Source organism: Nerophis lumbriciformis, linkage group LG11 (genome assembly GCF_033978685.3).
Source record: "Nerophis lumbriciformis linkage group LG11, RoL_Nlum_v2.1, whole genome shotgun sequence".
NCBI lineage: Eukaryota > Metazoa > Chordata > Actinopteri > Syngnathiformes > Syngnathidae > Nerophis > Nerophis lumbriciformis.
In genome coordinates this window covers 42,203,328-42,218,850 of record NC_084558.2, presented here as the reverse complement: position 1 = coordinate 42,218,850, position 15,523 = coordinate 42,203,328, and the positions used below count along the sequence as shown (strand labels likewise).

The window sequence follows — 15,523 nt, the reverse complement described above, 5'->3', positions numbered from 1 at the left end:
TTATTTATAATATGCAACATTTACAAACAATCAAGAAATAATCATAATCAAAACAAGTACAGAAACAGTACAAAACAGCGTCAGGGGGTTTTAAACTCAATAAAGTAACTCCCATTTTTGTATTTTTTATTTTATAAACCTTTATTTATAATATGCAACGTTTACAAACAATCAAGAAATAATAATCAAAACAAGTACAGAAACAGTACAAAACAACGCCAGGGGGTTGCAAACTCAATAAAGTAACTCCCATATTTTTATTTTATTTAAAAAATGTTTTTAATTTTATAAACCTTTATTTATAATATGCAACATTTACAAACAATCAAGGAATAATAATAATCGAAACAAATACAGAAACAGTACAAAACAACGCCAGGGGGTTGTAAACTCAATAAAGTAAATCCCATTTTATTTATTTTTTTAATTAACTTTTTTATTTATTTTATAAACCTTTATTTATAATATGCAACATTTACAAACAATCAATAAATAATAATAATCAAAACAAGTACAGAAACAATACAAAATTGCGCCAGGGGTTTGTAAACTCAATAAAGTAACTCCCATTTTTTTTATTTTTTTTATTTTATTTTATAAACCTTTATTTATAATATGCAACATATAAAAAAAATCAAGAAATAATAATAATCAGGAAAAAGTACAGAAACAGTTCAAAACAACGCCAGGGGGTTGTAAACTCAATAAAGTAACTCCCATATTTGTATTTTATTTAAAAAATGTTTTTAATTTTATAAACCTTTATTTATAATATGCAACATTTACAAACAATCAAGGAATAATAATAATCAAAACAAGTACAGAAACAGTACAAAACAGCGCCAGGGGTTTGTAAACTCAACAAAGTAATTCCCTTTTTTATTTGTTTTTTTAATTTATTTTATAAACCTTTATTTATAATATGCAACATTTACAAACAATCAGGAAATAACAATAATCAAAACAAGTACAGAAACAGTATAAAACAGTGCCAGGGAGTTGTAAACTCAATAAAGTAACTCCCTTTTTTAAATTGTATTATGTTTTTTTTATTTTATTTTATAAACCTTTATGTATAATATGCAACATATACAAACATTCAAGAAATACTAATAATCAAAACAAGTACAGAAACAGTACAAAACAGCGCCAGGGGGGTTGTAAACTCAATAAAGTAACTAATTTTTTTATTTATTTTTATTTATTCATTTTTTTATTTTATAAACCTTTATTTATAATATGAAACATTTACAAATAATCAAGAAATAATAATAATCAAAACAAGTACAGCAACAGTACAAAACAGCGCCAGGGGGTTGTAAACTCAATAAAGTAACTCCTTTTTTGTTTATTTTATTATTGTGTTTTTTAAATTTATTTTATAAACCTTTATTTATAATATGCAACATTTACAAACAATCAATAAATAATAATAATCAAAACAAGTACAGCAACAGTACAAAACAGCGCCAGGGGGTTGTAAACTCAATAAAGTAACTCCAATTTTGTATTTATTTAAAAAAAAAAAAAAATTTATAAACCTTTATTTATAACATGCAACATTTACAAACAATCAAGAAATAATAATAATCAAAACAAGTACAGAAACAGTACAAAACAGCGTCAGGGCGTTGTAAACTCAATAAAGTAACTCCCTTTTTTTATTTTATTATTGTTTTTTTGGTTTGTTTTTTTGAATTTTATAAACCTTTATTTATAATATGCAACATTTACAAACAATCAAGAAATACTAATAATCAAAACAAGTACAGAAACAGTACAAAACAGCGCCAGGGGGTTAAAAACTCAATAAAGTAACTCCCAATTTTTTTTAAATATTATTTATTTTTTATAAACCTTTATTTATAATATGCAACATTTATAAACAATCAATAAATAATAATAATCAAAACAAGTACACAAACAGTACAAAACAGCGCCAGGGGGTTAAAAACTCAATAAAATAACTCCCAATGTTTTTTAAATATTATTATTTATTTTTTATAAACCTTTATTTATAATATGCAACATTTACAAACAATCAATAAATAATAATAATCAAAACAAGTACAGAAACAGTACAAAACAGCGCCATGGGGTTGTAAACTCAATAAAGTAACTAAAATAGAATGCAAAATATATATATGTAACAAAATGTAAAGCCATAGGCTCACACAAGTTCTGTAAATAATCCAAATTTGGAACACAGCAACATAGTTTTCACAGATTTTGGTTGTTAGAGGTAAAGAGTGTTTTTGAGAATAGTATTGAGAAACTTACATTTATGAATATAAAACTTAGCCAATAATATAATGAGGTTGCAAAGGTAAAATTCCTTTTCAAATTTTTTTCCAAACGTATTCCCTTTGTCTGCTACATTTGTGCCTCAAATATCTATCGTAACCTTTTTTAGTTTTTATTTTATTAACCTTCTCAAAATCTCCCCAAACTTGTCCCATTTGTTTGTGCTGCACAATTTTCTTGCCTAACTTTTAACGTTTTTATGTTATTAATGTTGTATGAGTCATAACCAGCCCCAGAAAACATTAATAACATAACAACTATAATAGTTAAACTTTTTGTTGTTGTTAACATATAACGTTTTATCGTTCATAGTTAGAGATGATACCTCAGTATAAGTTAAGCATCTAAGTCCCATCTTAAAACTCATTTGTATACTCTAGCCTTTAAATAGACCCCCTTTTAGACCAGTTGATCTGCCGTCTCTCTTTTCTGCTCTGCCCCCCTCTCCTTCGTGGAGGGGGGGCACAGATTAGGTGACCACAGATGTTATGTTATGTTAACAATTAACGTTTTATCATTCATAACCAAACTTCCCCAAACCAGTACAACTATTATAACTATTAAAGTTTTTGTGTTATTAATGTTTTTATGTTTTTGTTGTTTTTATTAACGTGTTATTATTCATAACTAGCCCCCTCCAACCATGTAAAAAAAATCACCCCAAACTTGTCCCAATTGCTTGTGCTGCAACAATTTTCTTGTCTACCTTTTATCTTTTTTATGTTTTTAACGTTGTATGATTCATAACCATCCCCATAAAACATCCATCCATCTTCTTCCGCTTATCCGAGGTCGGGTCGCGGGGGCAACAGCCTAAGTAGGGAAGCCCAGACTTAACTTAAAAACGTTAATGGTTAAACCTAAAATTGTCGTAGCACAAACAATTGGGACAAGTTTGGAGGGGGCTGGTTATGAATAATAACATGTTAATACAATTTTTTTTTTTAATTGTCGGCCAAAAAAAATTGCAGAACAAATGGCTTGGACTGGTTTGAGGAGGTTTTGACAAGGTTTGGGGGGGCTGGTGATGAATGATAAAACTTTAATTGATAACATACAAAATGTAGCAAAACAAGACAGATTAATTTTTTTTAAGTCCATAACTAAGATTATTATGCATGCACTCACCTCATAGAGTACATTAGAGTGGATTTTAGACTTAGACTTAGACAAACTTTATTGATCCATAAGGGAAATTGTTCCACACAGTAGCTCAGTTACAAAGGATGGAAAGGGTAAGGGTGGAAAGGATAATGCAGGTATAAAGTAGACTAAAAATGTACCAAAGTAGCAATATAAAATATAACATATATGTAATATTTACATATTGTATATACAGTATATAATATATACTGATATATTATATTATATTTTTATAAAATATATACAATATATAACAAATCCCAATTACCATGTACAATATTACAGTATATGTAACAGCTGCAGCAAAAAAAAAAAAAAAGGGCAGCATAAAATAGAGAGTTGATCCAGCAGAAAATAATACATTATAAACAAAGAGAGGTAGCTAACATAGAAGGTGTCAGGTAGACGACAGATATCATCTATTGCAGTTTGTCGATCCGGTTTAAGTCCCTTTTGCTGGTGCTGCTCCCCCAACAAACCACTGCAAAGTACAGGGCACTGGCCACAACAGACTGAAAATAGATCTCCCAACAGCTTGCTGCACACATTAAAGGACCTAAGCTTCCTCAGGAAAACAGAGTCTGCTCGTCCCCTTCTTGTACACAGCTTTGCTGTTGTCCTTCCAGTCCAGTCTGCTGGTCAAGTGGACTCCCAGGTACTTGTAATCAATCCAATCCAATCCACTTTATTTGTATAGCACATTTAAACAACAAAAACGTTTCCAAAGTGCTGCACAACAATATTAAAAACAATATTCAAATATTATCCTTAGCTCCACCAATGACTGACTAAAAAACAATAAATAAATTAAAACTGCAAGCAGCGATAGACGGGACCGACTTTGAGGGCTCATAAAATCCAAACCGGAGCAGTAATTAAAATCAACTTTTAATCAGAAGGGTTCAATCTCTCTCCTGTGCTAATTTGAAGCCGACACGACAAACGCGCTCAGAGGAGATAATGTTTGAAAAAAGGTGACTGTTTTTACACAACTTTTGTTTTGAAGGGGGAATTGCAAACTTCCTGTTGATTTTTGCTGGGGGTTGTCAGTGTATGAAATATAGGTCGAAGTGAGACCTACATAGAGGTTTTTGTTTCATGTCTCTACGACATTCCTACTGGGAGTTACAGGCAGTTTTGTCTGTGTTTTCTTCCTAGGGGGCGCAAGAGCGCAATTTTGAGTTTTGGGGTTTAGTTTTTTGATTAGATCGCAATTTTCGCCAGTCCTGATGTGTGTGTCCAATTTCGTGAGTTTTGAAGCATGTTAAGGGGGTCAACTTACAGCTCAAAGAGGCGGCGGTATAATAATAAAATGCTAGAAATTCAATAGGGTCCTCTGTCCCAGAGGTACTCGGTCCCTAATAAATATAAAACCAATATAAAAACAATATACAATTAAATATGATTAAAAACGATTTTAAAGGGTAAAACCAATTAAAACAATAAATACAAATCAAAATTTAAAAAACTGCCTCACTACTGCCACCTCCCGGCCATGGATTTTGATTTAATGTAATATATGAATCTACAGATAGTGTCAGGTTCAAACACTGATGACATCTATTAAACAAGACAAGAAGCAAGGAATTAAACAGAGACAGAATTAAATTTGGCTCATTATCCTTAGCGCCACCAATGACTGAATAAAAACAAAACATAAATAAATATAAAACCAATATAAAACCAATATAAAAATAAATATGATTAAACACAATTTTAAAGGGTAAAACCAATTAAAACAATAAATACAAATCAAAATTTAAAAAAATGCCCCACTACTGCCACCTCCCGGCCATGGATTTTGATTTAATGTAATATATGAATCTACAGATAGTGTCAGGTTCAAACACTGAAGACATCTATTAAACAAGACAAGAAGCAAGGAATTAAACAGACAGCATTAAATTTGGCTCAATTGAGGAGAGCGCGTACACCTGTACCCTTGTACAGTGTCTCACCACACTCTGACGAAAGATTGTACATCTCCTCTTTTATTTGGACTTTCCCTGATTACATGGCAACAGCTGTTTCTAAGGGAGGGGGGTCGTAAACAGCCACTGCCTTTGGTTACAAAACAGTTCAAAGAAAAGGTCCTTTGAGCTTGGGCCGGTCCTGCTTCCTCTCCACTTTGTAGATCTCGGGTCAAGACAGAATCTTTCTGTGGATTACAATACATCAAAGAAACAGAACACCTTCATGTTGCTTCCCATCCTACACAGTAGAGTTTTTTACAAGCCTTCTGATTGGTAGGATCAAAGACAGCTTTTGTCCTCTCGCCGGGAACTCATGGAAACACAAAGTTTTGTGATATTAGATACAATTATTCTAACAGATAGTATTTGAGTCAAAATATCCCAGAATGCAGCGGGACTCTTAAAATCAGTTTTTTATTTTTTTATTTCTTTGTAATTGAGTTTTTATTGACATCTAGCATCAGATATTCCTATCCATGACATCATGTTTGCATCATACATTTTTAGTACCAATGACTGTCACACACACATTAGGTGTGGCGAAATTATTCTCTGCATTTGACCCATCACCCTTGATCCCCCCCTGGGAGGTGAGGGGAGCAGTGAGCAGCAGCAGTGGCCACGCCCGGGAACAATATTTTGTGATTTAACCCCCAATTGCAGCCCTTGATGCTGAGTGCCAAGCAGGGAGGTAATGGGTCCCATTTTTATAGTCTTTGGTATGAATTGAATTATTGTCTACCCTAAATGTGAAAATAATATGTTTTTGTTTATAACCCCCCCCCCCCCAAAAATAAATAAATAGAAAAATAAAAAAATTAACATACATAAATAAAATTTTAAAAAAGCTATGAAAATATTCAGGAAAAAAATCAGGCCTATGGGGCGTGACATAAGTGACCCAGTTTTCCAAGTATGAAGTGAATTTTTCCAATTTATAATTCATAAATGCCCGTATCCTCTCCATTTGAAAAATTGTGATTTCCATCTGTAGCTTTGAAGTTGGGCTCTCCTGTGAGAACCATTTCCTGGTAATGGTCTTTTTACAAGCCACTGGCAGGATATCCATTAAGTATTTATCTTTTTTGCAGCCAATCCTGAGGTACTTTCTTACTTTCAAGGGGTACTTCACATTTGAAAATATCCCGTAGAGCTCTCTCCAATAATCCTTTATGGCAGAGCACTATCAGAAAACATGGCAGCGGGCAGAGGAGTTATTACTTATTACTATAATGAGACTTCTGAGAAAATGTAGTCAACAGTCAGATCCAATTATTAGATATAGTTATCCCTCCTTCCTTCTCCCATTTTGTTTGAATATATGAAAATGAATATGATTTCAGATTCGACAGACAAGCTTGAAACAGTTTTATCAATAGTTTCTGGAGGATAGTGTGGAGGGGGGCGTGGCCTGCGGGCCTGCCGCGGAACGGGGTGTGCAAGAACCGGCCTCGAAGACAGCGACAGGTGAGTGGATGGCCCAAGTGGGCCTTGTTATCTAATCACCTGTCGCCTTTATTAGCAGCAGCCGGCACGAGACACGGGGTTGGAGTTGGTGTGGGAGCCAGAGAGAGAGAGACACGGACTCGTAAAAGAAAGACATTTTGCTGGAAATCTGTATGCAAATAAAGCAGTGTTGTACCCAGAAATCCGGGCTCTCGTGGCAGTATGTGGTGGTCCGAGGAACCCACTAGAGGGCAACCTCTACAGATAGGCTTTTGTAAACAGTTCAATCAGACATACAGTCGTGATCAAAAGTTTACATACACTTGTAAAGAACATAATGTCATGGCTGTCTTGAGTTTCCAATCATTTCTACAACTCTTATTTTTTTGTGATAGAGTGATTGGAGCACATACTTGTTGGTCACAGAAAACATTCATGAAGTTTGGTTCTTTTATGAATGTATTATGGGTCTACTGAAAATGTGAGCAAATCTGCTGGGTCAAAAGTATACATACAGCAATGTTAATATTTGGTTACTGTCACGACAGGGTTTTCGCTTACTGCGGGGTCGTTCTCCCAGGAAGGCAAACGGACGACTCCGGACAGGATTTGCAGGTAGGAACATGATTTAATTTTAAGAAATAATCAACGAGGTACAAAACAGAAAACAACCCGAAGGCAAGCGTGCCTATCGCAAGCGGAAGCAAAGGCAAAAACTTAGGACATGAAACTATAGACATGAACATCACGAAACTGTGGCATGAAACAAACACGAAACTGTGGCATGAAACAACTAGCATTAACTATGGCATAGAACAAACACGAAACTGTGGCATGAAACAACTAGCATTAACTATGGCATAGAACAAACACGAAACTGTGGCACAAAATAACTAGCATTAACTATGGCATAGAACAAACACGAAACGGTGGCATGAAACAACTAGCATTAACTATGGCATAGAACAAAAACGAAACTGTGGCATGAAACAACTAGCATTAACTATGGCATAGAACAAACACGAAACTGTGGCGTGAAACAACTAGCATTAACTATGGCATAGAACAAACACGAAACTGTGGCATGAAACAACTAGCATTAACTATGGCATAGAACAAACACGAAACTGTGGCATGAAACAACTAGCATTAACTATGGCATAGAACAAACACGAAACTGTGGCATGAAACAACTAGCATTAACTATGGCATAGAACAAACACGAAACTGTGGCGTGAAACAACTAGCATTAACTATGGCATGGAACAAACACGAAACTGTGGCATGAAACAACTAGCACTGAATATTCTCTCCGAGAGAAGTAGCAATTAAAAAGACAGGTGACATGGTTCTAAAGAATTAAATGGGACAAGATTAAGTAAATAAATATTTAAATATTTACTTGTCATCAATTTATCTAATGTACATGAAGTAGTTACATTTGAGAATTTCAACATTTAATTAATCATTTAATAAGTTATTATTTCACGATTAAATTATTTCACCCATTGAATTATTTCACAATGGCAATGATTGGACTAGATGAGTGTTAGCCCCGCCCACTGGCGTTGATGGCTTACTCTGACCGAGGACAATAAATTGATGAAGCGCAGGTCCGTGAGTTGGTTGTGTCTGTCAGATTCACCCATCAAAGTCGGTGGGCGGGGCAAACACATATTTCGTCCAATCATTGCTTTTGTCTGACCGTGGGCGCCTTTCAAAACATGGCAGCCAAGGAGGTTATACTTGTACTTTTTCGTAAGTTGCTGGTAGATATTTTAGACTTTGTGGGTCAGTGGACACGGCACCTGCTGACCCAGAACATGTAGCAGTTAAAATTGAGGAATTTAGTGTGTGTTTGTGTGAATGCTTGTCTGTGCGCGCATTCATATATATATATATATATGTATCTATATTTATGCACATGTATGTGTATATATATATAAATATGTATGTATATATATATATATATATATATATATACATATATATGCGCATATATATATATGTATATATATATATATATATATATATATATCTATATATATATATATATATATATATATATATATATATGTGCATATATATAGATATATGCGCAAATATATGTATATATATATACACACACACATGCATAAATGTATATATATATATGTGTATATATGTATATATATATACACATATATGTATATATATTTATATATGCACATATATGTACATCTATATGAGCAAGCATATATATACACATATATATGCACAAATATATATAAACACATCTATATATATATATATATATATACACACACATCTACATATGTGTATGTATATATATATGTGCATATATATAGATGTATGTACATATGTATGTATATATATGTGCATATATATGTGCATATATATATGCGCATATATATATAGATATATGCACATATATGTGCATATACTGTATATACATATATGCGCATATATATACATATATATGCACATATACTGTATATGCACATATATATATACATGCACATGTATATATATGCGCATATATGTGTATATATATATACACACATATATGTGCATATATATGTGTATATATGTATATACATACATATATGCGCATATATGTACATATATATGAACATATATATACACATATATATGCACATATATATATATACACACATCTATATATATATACACATCTTGTATGTATATATGTGCATATATATAGATGTATGCGCATATGTATGTATATATATATGTGCATATACATATATATGCGCATATATATAGATATATATGCACATATGTATTTACATATATATATATATATATATATATATTTATATATATATATATATATATATATACACACACATGCATACATACATACATATATAAGCGCATATTGTCAGGCTTGTCACTGACAGTTTGGTTATGTTTGAGTTTTTCCTCTGTTTGTGTTTTATTTCCTGTCAGTGCTCTTATTTTGGTTCCTTTTCCTGCAAGTCTACCTGAGCGCTTGTTTCCCTCACCTGTACCTGATTGGCAGTCTGGCACACCTGGTGGCAATTGCCAATCAGGCCACTATTCATACCTGCCTCGCCCTCCAGTCAGTGCTGGAGTAATACTAGCTGTATGCTGTCTCCGGTTCTCCCTGGTTCCTCGTTTGCTGTTTGCTGTTTCCTGTCTCCTGGTTCGTGTTTACCCTGCATTTTTTGGACATTAAAACCATGTTTTCCTGTACACATATATATATATATATATATATATATATATATATATATATGTGCATATATATATATATATATATATATATATATATATATATATATATATATATATATGTGCATATATATGTGTGTGTGTGCGTGTGTATATATATATATATATATATATATATATATATATATATATATATATATATATATATATATATATATATGCACATATATATGCACACACATATATATATATGTATATATATATGTATATATATATGCACACACAAATATATATATATATGCACACACACATATATATATACATATATATATATATATATATATATATACATATACATATATATATATATGCACACACACACACACACATATATATATATATATATATATATATATATAATAACTGGGATTTATATAGCGCTTTTCTAAGTACCCAAAGTCGCTTTACATGTAGAACCCATCAATCATTCACACCTGGTGGTGGTAAGCTACTTTCATAGCCACAGCTGCCCTGGGGTAGACTGACGAAAGCGTGGCTGCAATTTGCGCCAACGGCCCCTCCGACCACCACCTATCATTCATCATACAATTCACCGGTGTGAGTGGCACCGGGTGCAAAGGGTGAAGTGTCCCGCCCAAGGACACAACGGCAGCGATTTTTGGATGGTAAGAGGCGGGGAGCGAACCTGCGACCCTCAGGTTTCTGGCACGGTTGCTCTACCCACTACGCCATGCCGCCCCATGTATATATATATACTGTGTATATATATATATATACATATATGTATACGTTAGGTCGGGAAAAAACACAAGAGGCTATATCATCCCTAAAAGCCTGTTTCACAGGTTTCCCCGCTCGTCAGGGGATTTTATTTTCCCCTGACGAGCGGGGAAACCTGCGAAACAGGCTTGTAGGGATGAAATGGCCTTTTGTGTTTTTTTCCTGACCTAATGTATATTCCGCTCTACCCCGGTATTGAGCACTGTATAACGGGGATTTTATTTTCCCCTGACGAGTAGGGAAACCTGCGAAACAGGCTTGTAGGGATAAAATAGCCTATTGTGTTTTTTTCCCGACCTGAGGTATATTCCGCTCTACCCCGGTATTGAGCACTGTATAGGAGGGATTTTATTTTCCCCTTACGAGCAGGGAAACCTGCGAAACAGGCTTGTAGGGATGATATGGCCTCTTGTGTTTTTTTGTATATTCCGCTCTACCCCGGTATTGAGTACTGTATAACTGATAAACCACAGAAACCTCCACTATACATATATATATATACATATATATATACATATATATATATATATACACACACCTATATATATATGTATATATATATATATATATATATATATATTTCCTAGATAGTTATAATGGCTACATTAGTTGAAATAGTATGTTAAATTCTCAATTGAAAGGACTTTGGGCAGTATTTAGAGACAGCACGTTACTTTGAATCATGGTACCGTCTAAGGGTCTATATCATATTTCTAGATCTGTCCTTGACATTCCTGTGAAAACATGTGCAGTGTTAAATGGATAGGAATATGATTGATTGTATTGACACATGGTTGACTTTGCAGTGATCAATCTGGACCACGACGGAGGCACAGCCTAAGTGGTATCATAGTTGGGTTACTGGAAGCATGTTTACCCTTGCTGGAGTACTGTGGTGGTGAGTCAGGGACATGCAGTGGAATGTTCTTAGAAGCTGCAGGACGACGCTGAGCTGAAACAATAATATGTTAGGATATTAGATCATGTCATGACATGACATCAGTGAGTAGGACTTGAAATATGTTCATTCAGGTGATTCATTTTATGGACAAAACTATATTTCTAATGGTAACTTTCTGGCTTTACGACACAGTAATATAAATTGTGGTAGTAAGTAATAGTTTAATTCTAGATAAAGCAGAGTGAAAAACATAGAATCATGACAACAATCAGAAAACACTCCCATGGGAACACACCACTAGTTGCACCACCTCTGGCTTTTATAAGAGCTTGCAGTCTCTGAGGCAAACATAACTCTTCATCAATCTTGCTCTATGTCAGGTTCAAACACTGATGACATCTAGAAGCAAGGAATTAAACAGAGACAGAATTAAATTTGGCTCAATGAGGAGAAACGCGTACACCTGTACCCTTGTACAGAGTGTTCCACGTTCTGGCGAAAGGTTGTACGCCTCCTCTTTTATTTGGACTTTCCCTGATTACATGGCAACAGCTGTTTCTAAGGGAGGGGGGTCGTAAACTGCCATCGCCTTTGATTAGAACAGTTCAAAGAAAAGGTCGCCTGGAGGGGCGTCTGGTCCTGCTTCCTCTCCGCTTTGTAGTTCTCGGGTCAAGACAAAAACTTTCTCTGGATTACAATACATCAAATAAACAGAACACCTTCATGTTGCTTCCCATCCTACATCTTGGTGTTTTACAAGCCTTCTTCTTGGTAGGATCAAAGACAGCTTTTGTCCTCTCGCCGGGAACTCATGACAACACAAAAGTTTTGTGATAACTTACAAACCCCGTTTCCATATGAGTTGGGAAATAGTGTTAAATGTAAATATAGACGGAATACAATGATTTGTAAATCCTTTTCAACCCATATTCAATTGAATGCACTACAAAGACAAGATATTTAATGTCCAAACTCATAAACTTTATTTATTTTTTGCAAATAATAATGAACTTAGAATTTCATGGCTGCAACACGTGTCAAAGTAGTTGGGAAAGGGCATGTTCACCACTGCGTTACATGGCCTTTCCTTTTAACAACACTCAGTAAATGTTTGGGAACTGAGGAGACACATTTTTTAAGCTTCTCAGGTGGAATTCTTTCCCATTCTTGCTTGATGTACAGCTTAAGTTGTTCAACAGTCCGGGGGTCTCCATTGTGGTATTTTAAGCTTCATAATGCGCCACACATTATTAATGGGAGACAGGTCTGGACTACAGGCAGGCCAGTCTAGTACCCGCACTCTTTTACTGTGAAGCCATGTTGATGTAACACGTGGCTTGGCATTGTCTTGCTGAAATAAGCAGGGGCGTCCATGGTAATGTTGCTTGGATGGCAACATATGTTGCTTCAAAACCTGTATGTACCTTTCAGCATTAATGGCGCCTTCACAGATGTGTAAGTTACCCATGTCTTGGGCACTAATACACCCCCATACCATCACAGATGCTGGCTTTTCAACTTTGCACAATCCGAATGGTTCTTTTCCTCTTTGGTCCGGAGGACACGACGTCCACAGTTTCCAAAAAATTTTTTAAATGTGGACTCGTCAGACCACAGAACACTTTTCCACTTTGTATCAGTCCATCTTAGATGAGCTCAGGCCCAGCGAAGCCAACGGTGTTTCTGGGTGTTGTTGATAAACGGTTTTCGCCTTGCATAGGAGAGTTTTAACTTGCACTTACAGATGTAGCGACCAGCTGTAGTTACTGACAGTGGGTTTCTGAAGTGTTCCTGAGCCCATGTGGTGATATCCTTTACACACTGATGTCGCTTGTTGATGCAGTACACCCTGAGGGATCGAAGGTCACGTGCTTAGCTGCTTACGTGCAGTGATTTCTCCAGATTATCTGAACCCTTTAACGTAGATGGTGAAATCCCTAAATTCCTTGCAATAGCTGGTTGAAAAAGGGTTTTCTTAAACTGTTCAACAATTTGCTCACGCATTTGTTGACAAAGTGGTGACCCTCGCCCCATCCTTGTTTGTGAATGACTGAGCATTTCATGGAATCTACTTTTATACCCAATCATGGCACCCACCTGTTCCCAATTAGCCTGTTCACCTGTGGGATGTTCCAAATAAGTGTTTGATGAGCATTCCTCAACTTTATCAGTATTTATTGCCACCTTTCCCAACTTCTTTGTCACGTGTTGCTGGCATCAAATTCTAAAGATAATGATTATTTGAAAAAAAAAAAAAAAAAAAAAAGTTTATCAGTTTGAACATCAAATATGTTGTCTTTGTAGCATATTCAACTGAATATGGAAATGAAAATGATTTGCAAATCATTGTATTCTGTTTATATTTACATCTAACACAATTTCCCAACTCATATGGAAACGGGGTTTGTAGATACAATTATTCTGACACTGACTTTCTTAAGTTAAGTTAAAGTACCAATGATAGTCACACACACACTAGGTGTGGTGAAATTTGTCCTCTGCATTTGGCCCATCCCCTTGTTCACCCCCAGGGAGGTGAGGGGAGCAGTGAGCAGCAGTGGTGGCCACGCCCGGGAATCATTTTTGGTGATTTAAACCCCCAATTCCAACCCTTGATGCTGAGTGCCAAGCAGGGAGGTAATGGGTCCCATTTTTATAGTCTTTGCTATGACTCTGCCGGGGTTTTCTCTGATTGCTGTTGTCAGGTCAGCTGTGCAGGTTGAGGTCTTGCCATCCACCATTGAGATCTGGACAATTTGCAGGCCAAGTTTTTTTGTTTTTTTTTACACTTTTTGCTCTATGGCATGATCCCCAAACATACCTCCCACTGACGGCATTAGAGAGAATTGAACTTGTGCATTGATTGAAGACATTACCCGACATGGAGCCCTGTGGAAATGTGCATCTTTTCTTCAGGCAGTCGTCTTCGTAAATCTCCTCGGAAGCAAAACCAAGCTAAAGTTCCAGCATCATCTCCTTGCCCAATGCAGATTCACGTGAGCTGTATCACTGAATAAGACTTTCATCCAGTCATCCATTGTCCACCACTACTTTTTTGTAGACCATTAGAACCTTGTTTTTGAATGTTTCCGCCCATATATTCTTCATTTCTTTTGTTCACTTGAAGTTTTCTGACTTGCCACTTTGATGTTTCCTTGGTCTACCAGTGTGCTTGCAAACCTTCCCATGTTTTTTTGGACTTAGACACAGCTGACTGTGAGCAATCAACATCTTTCACAACATTGCGACCATGATTTACCTTCTAGAAGAAGTTCGATAATCCTCGCTCTTGTTTCATTTGACATCTCGTGTTGGAGCCATGATTCATGTCAATCCACCTGCCGCAACAGCTCTCCAAAAGGTGTGAACGGTCCTTTTTAACTGACAGAATAATGAATAGATTTAATCCGATGAAGGTGTTAGTTTAGGAAATACAAATTTATAGGCGGATTCCATCAGGTTTTAAAAATGAAACTGTTACTGACTACCACAATTCATGTTCTTGATTCATTTTAGTCTTTATTATGACTAGTTTTGTGTCACGTCTGGTGTCGGCTTTTTCCCCTACAAAATGAAACAACTGAAAGAACATTAACCAAGTCTGCTGATTCCATCATTTTGTGACATTAGAAAAAAACTTTACTGTCACTTAGCGGTGGAGCTATAATGATATCACAATGTGTCGTAATCTATCCCGGAACATTACAGGTGGGGGTTTCAAAAACAAATCGATTCA

At 35.2% G+C, this 15,523-nt stretch overlaps 1 protein-coding gene across 1 annotated transcript in view; it reads right to left on the bottom strand.

The window, feature by feature from the left end:
- Nucleotides 1–5,308: 5,308 nt before the first annotated feature.
- tnpo1 (transportin 1) overlaps nucleotides 5,309–15,523 on the bottom strand; it is a 143,720-nt gene continuing 133,505 nt past the window's right edge. The window contains exons 21-22 of the mRNA XM_061966546.2: nucleotides 11,764–11,838; nucleotides 5,309–5,605 (exon numbers count right to left, since the gene is read on the bottom strand). Of these exons, the coding sequence (XP_061822530.2) occupies nucleotides 5,478–5,605; nucleotides 11,764–11,838 (203 nt within the window). The 3' untranslated portion in view covers nucleotides 5,309–5,477. The remainder of the gene's footprint in view (nucleotides 5,606–11,763; nucleotides 11,839–15,523) is intronic.